The 22,767-nt window shown below is 42.2% G+C and overlaps 1 protein-coding gene across 5 annotated transcripts in view; it reads left to right on the forward strand.

Annotated features, from left to right (window-relative positions):
* The window catches only part of FAM13A (family with sequence similarity 13 member A), a 132,397-nt gene that overhangs the window by 45,909 nt on the left and 63,721 nt on the right, over positions 1-22,767 (forward strand). For all 5 annotated transcript variants that reach the window (XM_086746543.1, XM_086746544.1, XM_086746546.1 and 2 more), the window contains exon 6: positions 12,512-12,684. In XM_086746543.1, the coding sequence (XP_086602669.1) occupies positions 12,512-12,684 (173 nt within the window). The remainder of the gene's footprint in view (positions 1-12,511; positions 12,685-22,767) is intronic.

Below are 22,767 nucleotides of genomic sequence, written 5' to 3' on the forward strand. Positions count from 1 at the left end.
GCTGAAGTCTTTCTCAGTGCATTACGACCACCTGTGACCCAAAGACAGTATGTGCCAAATCATTAGCCAATGGAGATCTCTAGGAAGGAGTGCAAGAAAGGATTATTAGGTATTGTCCCAGAAAACACACATGTAAGGAATTTGGTATTACCTCAAGAAGGAGGAGATATTTTTGTTATTATTTAATTTTTCCTGTATATTACTTCAAAACTAGGCAGTATATCTCCCTGATGTGAAGGCATGCGTGCTTGTTTGCTTTTTTTTTTTTTAATCCATCAAGGAGTCCTCAACATACCTTTCACAGAGATTCCACATTACTGGTTGCAGTTGCCAAATGAGAGACTTAAACATTTTATTTCAATTTGCAGTGAACTGGCTATGCGCTCAGCTGCAGGCCGCTATTCTCTGCTGCACCTGCAGACTTGTGAGTCTACATCAATCCCACTCTTTCCTCTCTACTTGAAGAAAGTTCTTTCCACCCGAATTCAGAACATTGCCTGTGCTAGGTTTCCTTCTGCAAACGAATGCCACGCAGCAGTCAGCAATCGCTGGGAGCTTTTTGTATCTTCTAGTTTGAGGCCCATATATCTTGTCACTTTTTGGCCTCCATCCCATGCATGCTGCACGCTTGTAGCATGTTGACAAAGCAGCCTCTAGAGCTGCAGAGGGTAGGAGGTTGAAGGGCTTCCCTTAAGCAAATGCACCTGGCCTTCTGCAGAAAAGGGGCTTTAAGGTGCTGCTGGTTCACTCCAACAGCCTCCTGTTGTACACCGTGGAGAGTCCCAGGTTTGAAGATAATCTTACTACTGGGTTGTTTTCTTGAATTTTAATAGTTTTAGCACAGGATAGCTTTGGGTTCAAATTACATCTTTCTGGAGCATACAATTTTTATGTTTATCCTTCAGGGAGAATTTGTAATTTGTTCCCTGAATCTACCCTAGTGGAAGTGTCTCCAGCATTACTTTTTCATGGTTCATCCAGACCTTACTTGATCACCGCAGTGTCAGTTATTTTTGGTAAAGCACTTAATCAACAGCTTTGATATTTGGAATTGCCAGTTGCACAGAGAAAACAGGCAAATTTTATTTTCCTTAAATATCAATAATGTGAGTGTTGTCCTATGTCATACTAAATGGCCACTTTGCTATCTAAGTATTTTGTATTGGATTTATTTTTCCTACATATCGTGGAGCAACGTATTTACAGTAAAAGCCTACAGTTTTAGCCTTTTTCACTGGTAATATGATACATCCTAAAATATAGACTAGAGCCAATGGGGAAAAAATTGGGTCTGTATTGAAGTCTTTTAGGGAGCTTCTACTTGTTATTAAGTCTAGCCTTCTTAGTCATACATGGACAGTTCAAAGTGAGATAGGGACTGCCTAAATAAATAAGTACGGAAACACAGGGAGCATGGGTAAACATTGGGAAATGAAGACACAGTGAACACATGCATAGGGCTTCTCCCCTCCTGTGCCTTTCTGTATTACGGGATTCACTGAGTAGGCTGGTTTGACTTTAGTGTTTGTGAAGCAAGTCTGGGAAAAAGATAAACCTAACCAAACATTCTCCTGTTAATGCAGCTGGAGGCCAAGGTAACCGTGTATGATCCACAGGGCAGGTACCACTACAGTCATGTTCATTGATGCCTTAAATTTCGTGCAGGGATTTGAATTATGTAGCCAAAGTATGCAGATTCTGAGATGCCTCAATTTTGTAGACTTCTTTAAAGATGAGGGTAGCTGGAACCGATTCCTCTATGCATCACCTCCTTTTCATCTTGCTGGTACAAAGAACAGTGAGTAGCAAGCTCAAATGCATCCACGGAGACATCATAATTTAAACAGCTCTGATAAACCAGAGTCTCATAGAGTGGTTTCATGTGACCTTAGACCAGAATCAGTCATTTGTACAGATTTCTTTTTATTCAGACTTTCTTCTATCAGCAGCATTTCTAAAGTTTAAAGGAATTTGTTTTGGTAGAGAAGTAACTGGGGAAAATGTACCATCTCAATGAGTCTCAGCCTATATTCAAAATCCTGTCTATTAACTTTAATAAGTAAAATAAGTGTCTACTGCTCTTGATTTAGATTAGCTCTGTGCATCTGCTGCAGATAGAGACAGTGAGTTTGTTGTGATTTGGATATCCACAACACCATTAGTTCATCATTAACTTGCTGTAACAACATTAATGTAAAGATTCACTGAAGTCAGACAAAATTTGGTACAGCAGTTACAAACAAGAAAATGGTCCTAAGTCTGACATAAGTAATTCCTGTACAATTTGAAGTTCATGGGCTTTGACTGGTCTATAGCAGAGACATGGCTTTAACTTTGAGAAAGTTCATGGAAAGAAAATGATGGGATTCACAGCCAGTGAAAAATGCACTAACTCTGGAGCTAGAAATATGATATTTGCATAGCTCTGCTTGAATTTTGTAGGCTTTCTGAGAGCATTTGCTAGCTCCTTACCTCTGGAATCATGCAGTGTTAACAAAGTTTTAAGTGTGTGTTTACTTTTAAGCATTTAAGCAGTTCCGCTGTTTGCAGTGGCTTCTGTCAAATATGGAGGCTGTGGTGATGTGGTGTAAAGGAAGATAGTACTTGGCTCTTTGAATCGAAAGGGTCTGGTCCTCATTAAGACACAGGAATTTGCATAAAGTATCAGAACTTGGTGGAACTTTAAAGCTTCATACACTTTAGGATTGCATCAAATTTATAACTTTGATATCTGAGTAGGGCGGAGTACAGAGGAGGTGTTTTAGTGATCTAATGTCTAAAAATACAAGGAGAGTAAGAGAAATCCAAATTTGGCAGTGGCAGCTGCACAGATTGTAAGGATGACTGCATTCATCGTGACTTTATGATTTCAGTGTGGCAGTTAATCAAAGAAGGATTTGGGGCTTGGTTCTGAGTATGGAAGAGAGCTGGTAACTGAATTTTGCAAGTGTGTGTTATTGCTTATGTTACCTGTGCTGACGCTCTGCTAAATCTGGTAGAAATTACAGAGCTATTGATCTTTGTCTCCCAGTGTTGGTAATTTAGGATGATGAGGCATTTTTTCTTTGAGAATAACTTGTCAGCTGTAATATGTCTACATGGTTTAAAATCAATATTGTAGGTGGTAGGTGAAGTGATGAATCAAGGTGTTTTTTAATTACTTTTTAAAGTTTTATTACTTTCTGAACTGAATCAATGCTTCAGTAAGTATTTGAGCACAAGCCCATTTTTAGCACTTACTTTTTAGTAAGTCTTTTAGTAGTCTTATTAGAGACAACTGTTCTCTTGCTTTAAGTTCAGTCCAGCCTTAAGAACTTAGAATCATAGAACGGTTTGGGTTAGAAGGGATCTTTAAAGGTCATCTAGTCCAACCCACCTGCAAGGAGCAGGGACATCCCCAACCAGATCAGGTTGCTCAGAGCCCCCTCCAACCTGGTCTTCAATGTTTCCAGGGATGAGGCATCTACCACCTCTCTGGGCAACCTGTTCCAGTGTTTTCACCATCCTCACTGTAAAAAATCTCTTCCTTATATCTAGACTGAAACTACCCTCTTTTAATTTAAAACCATTACCCCTTGTCCTATCACAACAGGCCCTGCTAAGAAGTCTGTTTTCATCTTTCTTATAAGCCCCATTTAAATATCGAAAGGCCACAATAAGATCTCCCTGGAGCCTTCTCTTCTCCAGGTTGAACGGCCCCAACTCTCTCAGCCTGTCCTCATAGGAGAGGTGCTGCAGCCCTTTGATCATCTTCGTAGCCCTCCTCTGGGCCCTCTCCACAGGTCCATGTCTGTTTCGTACTGAGGACTCCAGAGCTGGACGCAGTACTCCATGTGGGGTCTCACCAGAGCAGAATGCAAGGGGAGAATCACCTCCGTCGACCTTCTGGCCACGCTTCTTTTGATGCATCACAGGGTGCGGTTGGCTTTCTGGGCTGCCAGTGCACATTGCCAGCTCATGTCCATTTTTTCATCCACCAGTACCCCCATGTACTTCTCCACAGGGCTGCCCTTAATCTCTTCATCCCCTAGCCTGGATTGATACTGGGGGTTGCCCTGACCCGTGTGCAGGACATTGCACTTGGCCTTGTTGAAACTCCTGAGGTTCCCATGAGCCTACGTCTCAAGCTTGTCAAGGTCCCTCTGGATGGCATCTTACCTCTCAGGTGTGTCAACTGCACCCCTTAGTTTGATATCATCTGCAAACCTGCTGACAGTGCACTTGATCCCACTGTCTATGTCATTGCTGAAGATATTAAACAGTACTGGTCCCAACAGGAACCCCTGAGGGGCGCCACTTTTCACTGACCTCCATCTGGACATTGAGCTGTTGACCACTACCCTCTGGATGCGACTATCCAGCCAATTCCTTATCCACCAAACAGTCCATCCATCAAATTCATCTCTCAAATTTAGAGAGAAAGATGTTGCGGGGGACAGTGTCAAATGCTTTGCACAAGTCCAGATAGATGATATCCATAGCTTTTCCCTTGCCTTAAGCTCTACTATTATAGAAAAAAAAATGCCAGTATAGTTCAGATATGTTTAGATTATGTTTTTCCACAGCCTCTCTGACATCTTTGTCCCTACTAGTGTAGTACACATAGCATTCAAACCGTGAGTTTGGCACTTGCTTCCTCACACACTGAAATTCTGTGCCATGGCCAGTAACATAATGAATCAGACCCTCCTTTGGAGCATAGGAATAGAAAGTGAGAAAATAATATAAGAAGTGTGAAAGGCATGTAACTGAAAAATTTCACTGCAGAGTTATCCCTGCCTTTGAAAGCCCTTTGGGCCTGGAAGATATATGGTTCTCACAGCTGCAGGAGGTTCATCCCAGAAGTCCCTGACTGCAATAAGATGGTGGTGAAGCTGGTGTTGTTTGAGAGCTGGCTGCGCTATGAAGCTTTGGAGAACAATGCAAGTACAGCATAGATGCTTGGTCTATTCACTGAATGACTTGAAGGGCTTTTTTGTCTCAGCAGGAATTTACACTTGATTCTCTGGGACAATTTAGGATGACCTAAAGCCTCTTGCAAAAGTCTGCATCTCCAAGCAAGGCCTGATATAATTCACTGTCATTGTCGTTACTCTTAAGTAACCTTGGTAGAGAGCTTACAGCTCTGTGTATGCGTAATTACAAATCCCATTGAAATAGTCGGTGTTTTAAATAGAGTGAACAGAATATATTTATTTCAAGGGGTATCAGTGGTCAAACACTAAGCCTGGGTAACTTCAGCAGGTGGCTCATTCCCTGGTTATTTGACTGGAGAGAACTGGTTGAATCAGGTTGGTTAGCTGTCAGGCAAGAGATCCATCTGGCTAATAGTCTCCCTTTATCAGTCAGTCATGAAGCAGAAGTAACACTGATGAGTGGATAGACTGACATGTAAGGTTTGTGCTGATAGCTAGCCAATTGAGACTAGAGTGAGAAAGAAAGCAACATTCTAAAATTCCTTGCGTTGCTCAGCCATGCCTAGGTTTTTGCAAAGAAACATGCCTTTTTCTGTTCTGTAGAATATTTGTATTGATATACACAACTTGTAAGCTGAAAGAGCCCTAAACTGACAAAAAATGAAGCCCTTCAAAAGGTAATATGGACCTCTTTGTTTTGGTGGACAACTCTAAGAATACCATTTGTTTATTAAGGAAGTTTTTGACTGAGGTTTCTTTCTTGTCTGGAAGAGTACTGTGTCCATGCAGTATTAAAGAAAAGAATGTGCTGTATCATCTTTTCAGTTACAACATTTAAGTATAAACTCACAGCTAGCTTCTTCCAAAAGTTCTGCATTTAGACTTCGTGATTGTTTACTCAGATTGATATGAATTACCCTAATTCTTTATGTGTTCATGCATAGCTTGGGATATTGGAAGTTTTCCTTTTTCCTTGAGAAGATAAGAGAGGTACTCAGAAGGATGACTCCTGCTAAGGATCTGTATCTTTACTCCATGTCTGTGCACATACACAGAGCTCTCCAGACTCATCTTGGTGTGGAGCAGTCCCTGTTCTTCAAGAACAGAGAAAGATTAGAGTCAGATCTTTAGACTATATGGCATATTTATCTTTGATCTTTGAACTCGGGAACTTCTGACAGCTCACAGGGAAATGAAACATCTCTATGATGCACCCAGTCAGTTATGAAGAATCTTGGCAGCAGTATGTGTGGGATGATGCCACCTTGACTGGTCAGCTTGTGCCTCTAGGGGAAAGGTTTTCTTGCACTTTCTTCAACACCCATCATTATGTATGTTTATACTGGTCATGAAACTGACTAGTCTCTATTAAAACTGCAAACACAATTCCTTGCAACTGAACTTTCTGAGACAGCAAAACTTGAGAGCCAAATGCAGGATGTATGGTGTAACAATTCCTTGTAGTTGTCTACTCTTTGGTGTTTTGATTATCCTTTATTGGGATGGCCCCTTTGATCATCAGTAGTAACTGATACTATTTTACTTCTATTTAGCTGAGAATGAAGATGTATTTTAAATTGCAGAGTAGCAGATGTTGGCATAGCCCATGCTTTCAGCAGCCGCAGCCTGTTACTGTAATGTAACAGCCCACAATATACCTGCTTCAGGCTGAATCTGATCTTTGTCAAATGAAGTTTGAGGTTAAGCTTCACCACATAAAAAACCTTCAGGAGACAAGTATCAAATGTTTTGCTCTTCAACCAAAACATCCCTGTTCTTTGGGATTGTCCTTGGATTTATTGGTATCATCTTCCAAAGTGAAGCTTTTTATATATTTACAAAGATTAACAGATTTCTCTTTGGCAGACCATATTGGTTAGATCTCACCTGGGACAAAATGCTCTTTGACACATGCCACACCACATTAGGCATCTCAGTATGCAGCAATTAATAGGTTCAATTAATTTGCTGGATAGATGAGAATGTCAAAGGGGAAATTACAAAATCACAGAGTAGTTGAGGTTGAAGGGACCTCTGAGGGTTACCTTGTCCCACCTCCCTGCAGGATCGCCTACAGCCAGTTGCACAGGAACACATCCAGACAGCTTATGAATATCTCCATGGATGGAGACTCCAAAACCTCCCTGGGCAGCCTGTGGCAGTGCTCGGTCACCCTTACAGTGAAAAACTGTTTCCCGATATTCAGAGGGAACCTCCTGTGTTTCAATTTGTGCCCATTGCCTCCCGTCCTGTCACTGAGTTCTACTGAAAAGAGCCTGGCTTCATCTTCCCTTCAGGTATTTGCACACTTTGATAAGATCCCTCCTGAGTCTTCTCTTCTCAAGGCTGAACAGTCCCAACTCACTCAGCCTTTCCTGAGAGGAGAGATGAACCAGTCCCTTCATCATCTTCATGGCCCTTCATTGGACTCTCTCCAGTGTGTCCATGTCTCTCTTGTGCAACACTGGGGAGCCCAGAACTGGTCACAGCACTCCAGGTGTGGCCTCATCAGTGCTGGGTAGAGAGGAAGGGGTCACCTCCCTTGACCTCCTGGCAACACTCCTAATGCAGGACGGGACAAAGTTGGCCTCCTTTGCAGCAAGGGCACATTACTGGCTTGTGGTCAACTTGTGGTCCACCAGGACTCCCAGGTCCTTCTCTGCCAAGTTGCTTTCCAGCTGGGGAGCTCCTGGCATGTACTAGTTGTTCCTCCCCAGGTGCAGGAGTTTGGACTTCCCTTTGTTGAACTGTGGGAGGTTCTTAGCCCATTTCTCCAGCCTGTCGAGGTCCCTCTGGCATGTCAGTCACTCCTCACAGTTTTGTGTCATTCGCAGACTTGCTGATGGTACATGCTGCTCCATCATCTAGATCATTAAGGTTAGTTACTTGCTTCCAACTAGACTTCATAACAGTGATCAAACTGATAAGCAATGAAGGCAGGTTAACATTTGCTTGATGATTGTTGTTAAATCTGAAGGAAAAAAAATACAAAACTAAGAGCAGCATAAACCAAATGTGAAGGGCTGTGAGCTAAAATGTGAAGCATGATACTGTTTACAAAAGTCGTCTTGAGAGAAGCAAAACACCCACTGTTCAAGATGTCATTTTAATGAATAGGCACTGGCTTTCTTTTCTGTTTGTTAATATTTTTAAGAACATTATGAGCTGAAAACAACTGCTTTGTAGTTAAGGGTAGTCCTGACCTGGGGAATTGGGGGATTCTTCCACTCACTATTTTTATAAACCTCACTAGAATAGTTCTTTGTCATTCGGTGAATTGCCTGCTCTGGAGGCAAAATGCAAATGATGTGCTGCACAGGTAACTCCAAACCTCCTACAATATCTGGTACAGAGTGTAACGAGATAGAGTCTGTAGAAATGTCTTACAACATGCAACAAGTTTCCATAGGGGCTTTTTTTTTTTCCTTTTAAACTAATGCTTGAACTTCTTACAGATTTCTTGTATGCCTTTGTAATAGCATGCCGGGCGTTTTCACTTGCTATCCTCCATGTCCCCCAGAGGGTAAGGTTGCACAGTAGGCTGATCACAAAAAGGGATGCATTGGAGAAAGTTAGAATATCCTGTATAAAGTCTGTGTCTTTTTTTTTTCTTCTCTTTTCTATCATTTAACAACTAAGTATGCTTGTCTTCCCAGTATTATCTTGATAACGAATAATATACAACATTGCTGTTTTCCAAAGTATTGTCCTCACTTTGTAAAGTATCGTTCTCTCTAACTTCATTGCATGAAACATGTGCATGTGCATTAACAAAGAAATCTGCCAAAAAAATTTCTCTTGACAGCTCCACAACCCAAGAAACATTTAAGGTGCTTCTGTCCATAGTCCTTTAATCTGTTTTGTGAGGAATTCAAATTAGAGAAGTCTTTGCCCGTGTCTGTCCACGGGCACATCTTCATCGCAGTGGCACCCCATTAAAATGCTGCTGTTATGACAGTTATGCAGGTGGCTTTTTCACAGGGTCACTAAAAATTATAGAATGAGATAGTGAACATTGTTCCTTCTTATTGTTAATGAGGGTTAAAGACACATTACTTAAATTAAAAAGTTTATTTAACTTTTAATAAGTTCAAGGAATACTTTTTCTACATGTATTTTTATACTGATGCAACTGAAAGCAGTTTTGGACAGAAAGAAAGTAAATGTAAGTTTAATTCAGATCTAAGTTGCCATTGCTTCTAGACTATATTACTAAATAAATAACTACAATACTATGATATTGTTTTCCAAAGCTATCAAAATACTAGTTTATAGATCATCAGGAACAGAGGATGGAGAACACTAGTTCCTTCCACTTCTTAATGAAGTGCCCTAAAAATGCAGTGGTTATCCTAAATTTTAATCTGGTCTTTCAAACAGAATTTTCCTGCAGAGCTTGTATGTGATTGGCATGCTTTTTGTTGGAATTGCCTGCATCCAAGTGATCTTTTACTGCCAGAAAACAAGAAGAACTGAAGACTGGACACAAACTTTTTTTTCTGCCTTTTAGAGCACTAGAATAATAAATAGGTTTTTTATGGAATTCTCCAGTTTAAGGAGCTTCTGTAAATCAGTGTAAAATGCATGAACAGTTTGCACAGAGGGAATCTGATACATGCTGTTCGGCAGATGTTGCCTATTTCCTAGTACTTCCTGTTGGGACAGGCAGATTATAGAAATGCAGTACGTGATAGCAAAATTATTTCGCTTTGTTAATTGTGTTCTTAAAATCAGGATGCACATGGTATGGTAGTGGTAGAAAGGCTGTCTTCTTGCTGTTTTCCAGGCTTCGATCACTGCTGGCATATGTGGTACATCACAGAAGCTGCCTGTTTTGCTTACACTTACATGTGCTTCTGTAAAGAACTAATAGGACAGTGTAGGAAGTGTTTTCGTTTAGAGGTTTGTGCACATGTATAGTCACCATTTCTTATTACTCTTGTGGAGAGCTTTTCTGGTGTGCATGGCATCAGCTCTAGCAGGTGGTGGTAAAGTAGCATCAAAGGCCACGTTGAGAAGTGTCCCTGTGCAGACAGAGCAGATAATGATCACCTCCATCTGCAGAAAAGCTAAATGAGCGACTGCAAGTTTTCAATGGGGAAGAAAGGCTTAAGAGCCATTCCAGCAGAATTCAGTGAGTTGGTGCCTCCAGATCCGAGGCCCTGCTGCCTCCAGTTGTGATTCCCTCCTATAATGCTGCTGATGTGTAGCTCCCTGCATCCCCTCTTCCCATAGACATGGTCTTTCCCTTTTAAGTCACAGCACCACTGCCGTTTTGTAGTAGCTGAAAGCCACGGTCTGGTGTCCATTTCCTGTGGCATCAACGGTCAGTGACTGCTGCACTCAATGGGCTAACAGAGTATTGCTGGAAGTCAGCAGTGGTCCAAAGGTGAGACCTTGACTTGAGGCAAAATGTCAGCAAAGGCAGGATCTCGCCAAGAGCCAGGCTGAAACTAGGAACCCTTCTCAATGTATCTCTCTGTTTTTCCTTTGCCTCTCATATACATATTATTTTTCAGTTTCTCCTCTTCAGAGCTCAGTAAGAAGCAGCTTTCTGTCCCATGAAACTCCTTGACACATTCAAAGCATCAGAAAACAACTGTCAGTGAAACAAAGCATTATGAAACAGGGATAAACCCAAGAATTTTAGAAAAAAATCTTAGGGTAAACCAGGTATGAAAAGGGTTCAGGAGTGATCCAGAAAGTCTGACTTACTGTCCAGCCGATCTGTAGAAGCTATAGCAGGCAGCAGGATTAATAAACAAATGGATAATTAGAGTCATTAGGAGGCATCAGCATTACTTCTTTAGAGAAAAAAATGTCACAGAGGAAACAGTTGACCATGTGGATAGGTGTAGTCAATGCAGTGCACTTGAATTTTCAAAAGATTTTGATATGTTTCTCAAAGGTTTTTAAAGAAGCAAAGATGTCTTGTGATTAGAAGGAAAGACCTTTTATGGATTAATAACTAGAAAGCAATAAAAATATGTGGCTGCTTTATCAGTGGAGAGAGGTTTCCTGTCAAGTCCCTCAAGGATGTTTGTTGGAATCTGTGCTATTCAACTGCTTCAATAATGACACAGAAAGAAACTGAGTGTACTGGTAATATAAAATTATTCAAGGTAGGAAAAACTAAAAGCTGGCTACAGGGACTTACGGAAGGCTCCTAATTTACTCTGTATTGGGTGAAAAAAATTATTAGTTGAATTTCCATCACTATATGATAACTAATGCCCACAAATTATAAAAATATGTATACTGATGAGCTCCAAACTAGCTATTGTCTTCAGAAAAGAGATCTCGATACTGCAGAAATGTCACAAAGCTGTCAGCTCACTTAGCAATCATGAAAGCAAATAAAAAGTTGGATTTTGGTAATAAGCCACAACTAAATCTCCCTACATAGATAATGCTGCCAGCAGTTCTGGCTACATTCAAAAAAGGATTTAATAGAAGGTGAAAAGGTGTAGAGAAAAGCAGTAAAAAAAAGATCAAACGCATCAGAATTACTTCTGTAAAATGAGAGACTATATAAACTGGGATTTTTCTGTCTGATTAGAGACTATTACTGGAGTAGTATAAAGTCAAGAATGGTATAGGGAAGGTGGGTAAGGAACAATATTTGCAAATTCTCATAATTCAGAAACAAGGGAAAGATTCTCTGTTACCATATCTAAAACAGAAGTACCTTTTTTTCTGTTTTAATCAATGGGTAAAAATGTTGTGAAACTCCCAGCCGTAGGATATTGCAAAGGCTAAAGATAGAAGTGCGCACAAGAGAAAACTGAACAGAATCACGAAGGTTAGAGTCAATATTTGCTGTTAAATACAATGACCCAAGTGCAGTCTCCATGTCAAAAAAGCCCTGAACCGCAGACTGCCAAAAGCTGAGGCAGTGCATGAGGGGCAGACCTCCAAACTTGCTCTCCTTCTCCCCTAAGCATCCTTTATCTGCCACTGATACTGGACACCCGTCTGACGCACCACTGTCTCTCCTTATGTTCTGTATGCTCCTGCTGAAGGGTCAGAGCAAGAGCCCTGGCCTTCCTGTAGATGGGCTCAGTGATGCTTGGAAACTTTGTTTTGAATTTAGGGAGCCCAGCTTCCAACTCTGTGTCCTGGCTGCCTTGGCAAAGAACGCCAATCCAGAACATTCATGGCCTGAGAAATTTATTCCTAGGGCACGTGTTGACATCAATTGCCATTAAAAAGGATGCAAGGGGGGTTGAGAAGAGTTGTATAATTGCTTTTACCATCTGTTTCTCCAGTTGTGTCAAGAAGCAAATTCAATGGAAAGTTTTTTATTCTGTCTTCTGTGATACAGAGAATAACTTTCTATTTATTTTACTTACCTTCCTTTTTTTATTTTCAGTCTTCTCCTGTTCTTTCAATAGACACACCTTTATTTTCCTTTAAGTCTTTATCAAGCAGAATGTTTGATTTATATGTATTTGATATTATTATTTTTCACATTGTCATATTCTTTGCTGTTTGTACGCTGATATAGAATGCCTTTCTGATACAGATTATCTGAAAAGGCTGCTCTGCCCTTTCTTCCTTTCACGTTTCATTTTTCAATCTCTTTGCTTCTGTAGGTGACAAAATCCACAATGGAAGGATCCAGCCAAAAGTGCCTAATGCCACAACCAGACCTGTCAGATAGAATACCTCAGGTCAACCGCCGATTAACAGATGGTGGTTCATGTTGGAAGGAGATGGATTTAACAGATGAAATCTCCTTCATTAACAATGATGTATTTTTCTCCAGGTTAGTGCTCCTTTTTTTTTGTCTTTGTGTGTACTTGTTTGTTTGTTCTGTACTTACACCTCCAGCTCTGAGCGTTTTGAACACTTTCTTCCATTGATGCTTGCAAAGTCAGTATGCTGGGATTTAAGGTAAATTAATGTGTGTATTGCCTGTGTTGAAGCCACACATTCCAACAGGTTCCTTACAAAGACAGCTGTGTGCTTTAGTTTGTCTTTCCAATATAAATTTTCAAGCATATGAACATGGCCGGCGTGGTGAAGGAGTGCAGAGAGACAGGACTGGTCTAGTATCAGGCGCTAGAAATTACACCCAACGCAAAATGTAACCAAAATGTGAGGTGTCTCCTGTGAGTAATAAAGTATATTTGATCAGCCCAGTATAAGTCTTAACAGATGATTGACTTTATTCCCATTCTCAATCCAAAAAGGAAGGGCCTTTTGAGGGATTTTATCTTTTTGGCAGGAATGATGATAGCACTACTGTTGTTCAGACAAGACAGAGAATAAAGGAGTATCTGTAAGAGTATCTATCTGAACTTAGCTATAAGAGTCTTTCTGTCTAGAGCATCTATAAAAGTATCTATCTAAAAGAGTATCTTGAGTTTTGATTGCTGGCACTTTGTCGATGAGGTGAAGAGGTAACGGGTAATTTTGTTTCTTGTAAAAGTCCTTCCCTGACCATCAGACTGAACCAGTATCCTTTCATTGTTCTCAGGATATTGAATTGATTCTGTCATTCCCTTTCTTCTTGTGTCTAGTGCAGCACATGAAGGACTCAGGTTACTGTGGGAAATTGCTGTATGCTACTGAAATATGGGGTTGGGCTAATGTGGGAAATAGTGCTAGTGACACGTCATGAAACGCGACACCGCAGTGTCTCTGCATACCAATACAGAACACAAAGCAGAGGCAGTGCTGCCAGACACGTAACCGAGTGACTTCACTGTGTAAGCAGGAGACGGGTGCTATTCTCAGCACTAGCGCAGACAGACAGCACTCAGCTTACGAGACAAGTTAGCAAATTATGCGCTAACACCAGATTTTGATTCATAATAATGGTGAGACAAGTTAGGAAATTATGCACTAGCACCAGATTTTGAATCATAATGATGGTGGTGAAGCATAGATGTCAAATCAGGTTTCTAGTCCTTGCAGGCGCACGTGCTGTTTTGACTTCTAGCTGTGTCAGCTGTGTGGTTTACTGTCCCCAAGCTTGCCCACAAAACTTCTGCAGCCGGAAGACATCAGGTTCATTTACATGTCTTCATTAATCCAGCTCCTTTTGACTGAAATGAGTTAGGAAACAATTACCAAAGCAGGTCAGCTGGCAAAACCGAGAAGGCAATACAGTTTTGCCAGCTAGACGGGGACAGGCAGGTGGGGCTAGGGCAGAAGTTACAGCCTCTTGCATTGGTATGCTGCAGCTTGGCAGAGAGTGTGCCCCTGCCTGTACTCCACTACATTTGCAAGGTGTACAGGAAAATGAAGTGCTCAAGAGCTGAGACAAAGGACTGCTGAGTCTCATGTCTGGGAAGGTATGTGTGACTGAAGTACTTCATGAGGTGCCCCAAAAAATTGTGATTAGAAACATAGAATAGAATCATAGAATGGTTTGTATGGGAAGGGACCTTTAAAGGTCATCTAGTCCAACTGCCCTGCAAGGAGCAGGGACATCTCCAACCAGATCAGGTTGCTCAGAGCCCCTGTCCAACCTGGCCTTGAATCTTTCTAGGGATGTGGCATCCACCACTTCTCTGGGCAACCTGTTCCAGTGTTCCATGACCCTCATCATAAAAAATTCTCTTCCTTATATCTAGTCTGAATCTATCTCCTTATATTTTACAACCGTTATCCCTTGTCCTATCACAACAGGGCCTGCTAAAGAGCTACTCTCGTCTTTCTTATAAGCCTCCTTTAGGTACTGGAAGGCTACTGTATGGTCTCCCTGGAGCTTCCTCTTCTCCAGGCTGAACAGCCCCCGCTCTCTTAGCCTGTCCTTATAGGAGAGGTGCTCCAGCCCTCTGATCATCCTTGTGCCCCTCCTCTGGATCACTGCAACAGGTCGACATCCTTCTTATGTTGGGGGCTCCAGAGCTAGACACAGTACTCCAGGTGGGGTCTCACAAGAGCAGAATGGAGGGGGACAATCACCTCCCTTGACCTGCTGGCCATGCTTCTTTTGATGCAGCCCAGGATGCAGTTGGCTTTCTGGGCTGCAAGCACACATTGCCGGCTCATGCTGAGCTTCTCATCCATCAGAACCCCCAGGTCCTTCTCCTTAGGGCTGCTCTCAGTCCATTCTCCACCCAGCCTGTGTTTGTGCTTGGGATTGCTCCGACCCAAGTGCCAGGACCTTGCACTTGGCCTTGTTGAACTTTTTGAGGTTGGCATGGGCCCACCTCTCCAGCCTGTCAAAGTCCCCCTGGATTATATCCCTTCTCTCCAGTGTGTTGACTGCACCACACAGCTTGGTGTCGTCAGCAAACTTGCTGAGGGTGCACTCTATCCCACTGTCCGTGTCAACGACAAAGATGTTAAACAGCGCCGGTCCCAATACGGACCCCTGAGGAACGAATTCTTTTAGGACAACATTCCCCAAAAGATGTAATTATTTGCTGTAGGAATTCATACTTTCCCATCAATGTGTAATTCCTTAGAAGAGTACTGTTGAAGTATGAGACAGTTGGGACAATACCGGCACAGGACATTAAGCATCAAATGAGATGTGTCTGTAATTAGGCAGAAGCCTAATCGCCATGCTCAAGCCTTGAAATGAGATGCCTGCATCTCTAATTTTATCTGGGAAATTACTAATCTGCAGAAATCAGTTATCTTGTAATCCTATTTTGTTCAAGAATGCCCTAATTTTCTGTCCTGTATCACACTTCTTTACATATTTACCTAATTGGGTTGAGTATCTGCACTACTGCTACTGCTGAATGAGAAGTAGGTGGTACTTGCTGTTTTCTACCCAGCTCCAGGGATGACAGGTTGTTGGGCAGGACAGGATGGAGAGGAGGCCCTGGACCATCACCAAGAGGAAGAGGGGAGAGAGGTCTCTAGCAGACCTAGCACGCTTTGGAGACATCCATCTGTGCAACAGCCAGAAACTCGAATTCCTGGGCATTATCATAGTGCTCTGATCTATCAGGAGTTGTTTTAAACATGGTTTTGGCAGCCTTGTGTCACTCTTGTGTAATGTAAGCCCGCAGTGAGCTATTACGTGGTATTATCTCAGTGCAGGGCTACATTAGGAGTTTTCACCTTTTTCAGCAGAAGGACTCTGGCATCTGACCTAGATTATAAAGTGCTTTGCAAACACGCTGTTATTCTTGTTGGGAGATTTTGTGTCACAAGGTACTAACAGTCCTTAAATAAATGTTATCATTAATTATATGTAATTATCAGATACACTTTAGTGAAATGACTGTATCTGCTCAGCTATCGTATGATCTCTGTTAGAAAAGAATAAAGGTTGTTCTTGGCAATGATAATCATTTGCTGTTTCATGGAAACGCCTGTGGTTTGTTCCATTTCCATGCTCAGATACCATATGAGTGGATCAGAGGAGGATGAAGGGCTGCACAGAACGGTAGATGCAGAACTTCACCTTTAGCAGGCTCACAAGTGTAACAGTGAAGACATAACCACACATACTAAGCTTCTAAGGCTCCTCCCAGCAAAGACTGTAGTCTTTAAGAAATCTTCCATCAGTTTTATTTGACACTAGAGCAAAGGTCTTCAGAGAGAAAATTAGACACTTCTGGTTGATTCATAAATTTTGATACTATTTAAAATATCTCTCAGTACGTGTCTTCATACAGTTGACCTTAAAATTAAGATCCGTGTATTAAGTCATAGCTACAGTTGTGACTATGTCTTCTAGAATGGCTTCCCAGTTTTTTAAATACTGAAAGGCATGCTATGCCTCCTTACAAGTATGATCCTCCTGATCACAGGATTTTTTTAAGGTGCTGCTGTCATTTGAAATATGTGAAATATCAGTTACAGTCAAAACATATTGCAGAGCATAAAATCTGTATCACCTTCTGTTCACAACTGTTATCTTAAGAAAATGGTATTTGTAAAGTTGATATGTTCTTTTTTCTAACCCAAATAGGTGGATTAACTATATGTACCCATAATCCCCACTAGCACATAATGTATATCTTCTCTTGAAAATTGCCTCATTATTATAGCTCTGTGCCAAGGGCAAACTGCTAATTATGCAGTAGCAGAAAAACATACCTGTAATGCAGTTTTCAAGTAAATCCCAAAACAGGGGCAGGAAAGAAGAGACTGGTCCTCTGAAAGAGGATTAAAGTCTGCAGGCAGTATGCAGCCTCTTACGTATTCCTGTGAGGCTTATATCATTTTTGCAAGAGCTCCGGTGCAGAGCTTCAGAGCACGGCAGCCAAACTTCCAGACCTTGGGAACCACGTGTACTTTATCTTTACCAGGTCGAGAGCCACCAGACCCACGCTGCAGAGCTCAGGAGCCAGGGGAGGCAGCAGCTTTGGGACTAGGGTGTAAACAGGAGGGAATGGGGCTCCCTGGGGCCTTACCAAACCCTCAGTGAGAGGGGCCTAAGGTGAGCTTGCTGCTCTGTGAAACTCAGAGTCCCTGTTTGGGTCCCTCTTTCTTTCTACTATCTAGAAGGAAAAAGTCTGTTCAAAGCTCTGGTTCAGAACAGGCACGCATAACTGCGGTAGGAACTGGGGTCATTTGGGATGTGCCTAGAGGTGCTAAAACTTAAACTGCTTCAAATAACAGATTCAAATGAATTTTACTTCAGGGATAGGAATATATTAAGTGGATACAAAGGTAGGAGAGCCTCTTCCAAATAATGCTGTTGGCCTTTCATGCTAAACTTCGTATATAAGGAAAGAAAAAGGATAGCCTTCAGGCACGGGGGGAAATGCTTCCTGCAGCCAAAATGTGAGGCAGGAGATTGTTGATGGTGAACAGAAACATATTACCTGATGCTGGCTCAGAGGTGCATGCTGTCTGCAGACTTTTGTTGTCACCATCCTGGATCTTTTGCCTGGGAAAGGGCACTGAAGTAGGCTTTGTTGTTGTATATAGCTGTTCTAGCACTTTCTAGAGTTGCATCTCTTTGCAGTCCTGGTACTGTTTTGAAGGAGGATCCCTTAGTGGGAGGGCACCTTGCTGTTTGCAGAGCTGTTAGGCCCTGTCCATGTTTCCTAAGTGGAAATACCGATCAAAGGAGTGCAAGCAGGTACCCTTTCTTCCTAGAAGTGGTCAGGTGCTGGGGAATAGGTGCATGAATGGCAGACAAACTTCATCCAAAACATTGTGCAGTTCCTGAGAGACAAAGCTTAGAGCAGCCACACCAGTCATTCAGTAAGCAAGCTGCCTTTTCCATTACTTTCTAGCCATGTCTTTGTGTGCCAAAGATCATAAATACCTGTTTGTGGCAGCAGTCACAGCTGCAATGAGATTTGCCAGCACAGATACCCCATGCAGGCTTTCTAAAGCGTGCATGTTCTCAAAGAGAAGGTTTGTTTATATCAACCTTTTGTTCACAAAGATCCTTATATCTGGCCTATGTCCTGCAAATAAAGGGATCACATGCTGTAGTAGCCTCCCTAAAATAAAGGGTGGGTTAATGTACCCTGCTGCACCCTCTTCTTAATGATACTGCATGTTCTCCCTGTTAATTGTTGAGGTATGAAAACACATGAATTTGTACACTGAGAAGTTTGTGCTTACTATAAACACTTTCCCTGTTTGTTGGCTTTCCTTTTAGCAGCTGCGGTTTAAAGCCAAGGCAAGCCAAAACTTACCATTATCCTCTGGCATGTGATAAGAACTTGGGTGCCTGTTGTTGCCAGAACAAATCAAGCAGGGGGGCTAATGTTGTTTGCTTAGCTGACTTTTTTTGTTTAGGTTTGGGGTTTTTGTGTTTTGAAGTCTGTCATGGCAGTACATTCAGTCCCTATCCAAAGTAATAATTTGCCTTATCACTCAGGAGCCTTGCTGCCAGGTTTACATAAGGGATTGCAGCCAGCCAGCAGGCAGGGCTGCCCTCTGACAGCCCTGGATTCTTCGAGAAGACTGCTCAGAAAGGAGCAAAGGTCTGGAGTGGGGTCAGTGGGGAAATGGTGAGGGTGGTTGCCTTATGCATTGTTTAGCAGCAGCCTCAGGTGGACCCTGCTCTGAGACCTTCAGAGGGGACTTTTTATGTAGGGTATTGTTGCTGTTTGTCACTTTTTTTAGATTGTGTTGAGTTAGTTTTTCCAAGCTGACTCATTTAACTTTGAGAGTACATTTGTCTCCACCCTCCTATGCAATCAATTCCCTTCTTTCTTGCATTGTGAGATGCTGGCACTAGGAACTGCCTTACATAATAAGTTGTTAAGAGAAGCGTTCAGTTTTCTAAAAACACAGCCACAAAGACATGTGATTTATGTGTCTCTCCAAGGTAGGTGACTGTGAATGGCAAGTCAGGGTGTGGTCTCAGTTTTTCCTGGGTTCTTCTCCTCTGTCTGTAGCCAAGCTGTAATGACAAGTCACAGAAACATGTAATTATGTAGAATTTTTCAATACAAGTCACCTGGGTGGATGTCAGTTTACTTTTCCAAGCATTTGCCCTATCTATTCCACCCTACATGGGTTACTCCTTTAGATTAGACTTTGTCCATTACACTAGTCAAACTTTCCTGTTTACCTCCAGCCATGTTATCTTTGCCTCTCTATGCAAGATTTACCTGGTGACAAATTATGGCTTGTGGGACAGAGAACATTTTGAATCTGATGCCCTGACCTGTGCCACAGAAGTGGAGGTTCATCTTGGAAGCAATAAGAATCATAAATGAAACAAAGATCTGACAATTATTAGGTGTGCTAAGCAACACTTAAATGCCGTAATGTGCATATGGAAACAAAAATTCTTCTTTCAGTCCATGAGCCAAGTATATTAGCTTTTCCTGTTTCCTGGGGCAGCATCCAGCAGCCTCAGAAACCAGAAAGGGACTACACTAAGTTCACAGCAATTGAGCAACAAAGCTGAAAAAAAACTGACTCCCTTTCTGTATCTCAGACATTGCCCTCTCAGCTAGGAGTCTTTATCTTGTCATCTTGTTCGGTTTGTTGGTTTTTTTTGTATCTGCTTTTGCTGTGAGGAGAAAGTCCCTTCATCTCATGAGGCTGGTGGCTTCCCGATACCAAGTGGGTCAGATAATAGTTTTTGCTGTAGGAAATAAGGTGCAAACATTTGTGACGATTTTTAAGTCATTGCCAGACAAAACGATCAGTGATCACATATGGAAGATAACACAGTGGATAATAAGGAATTTAAGCTAGCCTTGAAAATCTTTGTGCTTTTAATATTTGTGTTTACAAAAACCACGACACCCATCACTAGCCTGTCTTCCTAGCAACGAGGGAAGAGGCAGAGCCCCTGCACTGTGGCTTGACTTATTTTGTAGTTCCCTCTCCTGTAGCTTCCTTAGCCTGCTCCTGAAGGGCCTGGTGCATTGTTCAGCTGAGGAGGTTCAGCATAGCATTGTTTCCGGTAGATTTGCAGCGCAAGCAGTTTTCTACCACCTGAAGCTGTGAGGTGCTCCTTCCTGTGCTGCTTCCTAGAGGGGACCTGGGCCGGCGTCCTGCAGGCAGTCCACAGGAAGATCAGCAGGCAGAGGTCATTGAGTTCTCAGCCAGGCTTGTTTGCTGCTGCAGTTTCCCAGCTCAGCTGAAAGAACTGTGCATTTGGACATTGTGTTCCGCACATTGTGGTGTAGGCTGATGGAGTTCAGCTGTGACTTCCCATAACACACATGTATATTTTTAATCAAACTGATCAGCTGGCTGTCTAATAAGAAAAGGCTGGGGGTGGCAGGACAGGGTTGACAGTGCTCTTGTCACTTTGCTTTCATCTGTTTGTCTCTGAGCTGTTTCAGTGTTGTAAAATCCTCCTCTTTCATGGTCAGTGGGCATAACAGATTTCCTCTCACTTTATCTGTTGTGAGGAATGTGATCCCAAGCTGACTGCTTATCTACAGATTGCACTTTCTCACATTGGCTCAGTGCCTTCCTCCTGGCCTGAGAGAGCTGCAGTTAGGAAGTGTGAAGATAGTTCCCTTTCTGTACCAAAAACTTTCATTTTCATCCTGCACCTGCTGCAAGAAGTGTATTTGCACTAGGGATGACTGCAAAGAGAAGCCACTAGGTAATTGCAAAGAAGTACTAAAGGCCACTGGAGTGTTAATGACTTCCAGTCGTTAAGGCTTTGACAGGACTCCTGGAGACAAGAGATTCCACCACCAATTCCTCAGGCCCTTTCACAATCTCCAGGCTCTCTGCAATCAGAAAGTTTGAGTCATGTAGGGGGGGATTAATAGCTAATAAAATAACATTTTTATTGTCTTGCATTATGTTTGGAAACTACCTAACCACCATGAAATGATTACTCTCCTGGGAGCACTGCTAATAGTGCACCATATTTTATAAAATTTGTAGGTGTTTCCTTCAAAAAAAAAAAAAACACCCCGAAACTCCAGAAGGGATCAAATTGCAAAAAAAAAAAAATCAAGTGGCCACCATTCTGAGAGGACTACAGAGCGTCACAGAAAATAAATTTTCCTCTAAACTCTCATTAGCTTTTGCTGGATTTATACCCCTTGGGTAGAAAACCTAGGATTTTTCCCAGGTCTGTGAAGGTGGATTAGGAAGTTGCAAGCTTACAGATCTTTCTTTTGTTCTGAATGTTCTTGGTAATGAAACGTAGGCTTATGCTGAACTTTTGTTTCCATTCGGTATCCACTTGTGCCACTCCTAACATTGCTCAAACTGGCCTGCAGCAGGATGGGAGTGTGTTTGCGCAGCCTGGACAGGTATGGAGTGGTTAAACTCAGAGCTGATGTTGCAAATGGGGGGCACAGCAGTAAGCTGCACTGATTGAGCCCAGCATCTTTGTATCTGGCTGCACATAAACAAGAATTCATGTTTCTTAATGTATGCACAGCTGGGTGCAGGAAAAAGCCTGGCCTGAGGGGGCTGTGCTCTAGTCAAATGCAGTGAGGTTTTAATAGATCTTGTCGTCTTTTAGCCAGGATCTCCCTTGCTTCCGGGGCAGATGTGTCTTCCAGCTCTAAGCAAAGACACAGACTTGTTATCACCCGGCTTACACTTCTCTCAGTGCCTCCCAGCCGGAGTCGGTCTTTCTGCCAAGTCATCTTTTCCTAACACCTCTCCCAGGAGCCAGGCTGGCCGCTGGGGCCGTTGTGCAAAGTGAGGACTCCTTTCAGTCACGTCATTAGCTGGAGAAGAGGAGCTATTTCTAGAGGGTTTTTCTGAAGGGTAGCTCTGCCAGACTGCCTCCCTTGCCAACATGAACTGCAGTTTATCTTTCAGTGGAGTAAAAAGCTATGTGCGCCAAATGGTGTGGCCTGCTCCTCCGCTTTGCTCAGCCCCTTCTGATATGGTTGTTATTTTTGTAAGGCTAAGGGTGAGCATTTCACTTGAAGATGCTTTAGAAAGCAGGAGACATGACGGGTACAGAGGAATGAAGTGCAAAGGATAGTAATTTTGTAGAGGATTGGAAGAATGTTTTTGGAAGGTGGGAAAGTGTGAAACCAGTGACATTTCTGGAAGGGAGTATAAATAATACAGGGAGTACTAAGGGTTCATTTTAAAAGTTTTTCAATCTTTTCCTGACAAATAAATGCTTTTTCTTCAGTGTTTTCTATGGCAAACATTTTCATTGGTCCGAAATGGCTGAATTTTTAAAGGGTCTTTGTGCAGACTGTTCTATAAAAATAACAGTTTAGAGGAGTGGGAGAAATTTCATTAGATGTTAATGTTTAGGAATTTCATTAGATTAGCAGAGCTTTGGAAAAAGCCTGCTTTGAAAATAACTTGTACACGACCGGACTCCTGCTTGTTCGCTTGCTCTCCCATGCTCTGGCACTTGAACTAACTGGTGCAAATGAAGAACATAGTGACCTCTTGCACAGCATGCTTTACCCTGTTCCCACAGCAGATTAGCTGGCACAACCATTCATTACTTGCTGCTTTCCCAGAAAACCCTTTAGGAACCTACTCCAAATCCTCCCCCTTCTCC

Source organism: Chlamydotis macqueenii, chromosome 4, assembly GCF_036417535.1.
Source record: "Chlamydotis macqueenii isolate bChlMac1 chromosome 4, bChlMac1.mat, whole genome shotgun sequence".
Lineage (NCBI taxonomy): Eukaryota > Metazoa > Chordata > Aves > Otidiformes > Otididae > Chlamydotis > Chlamydotis macqueenii.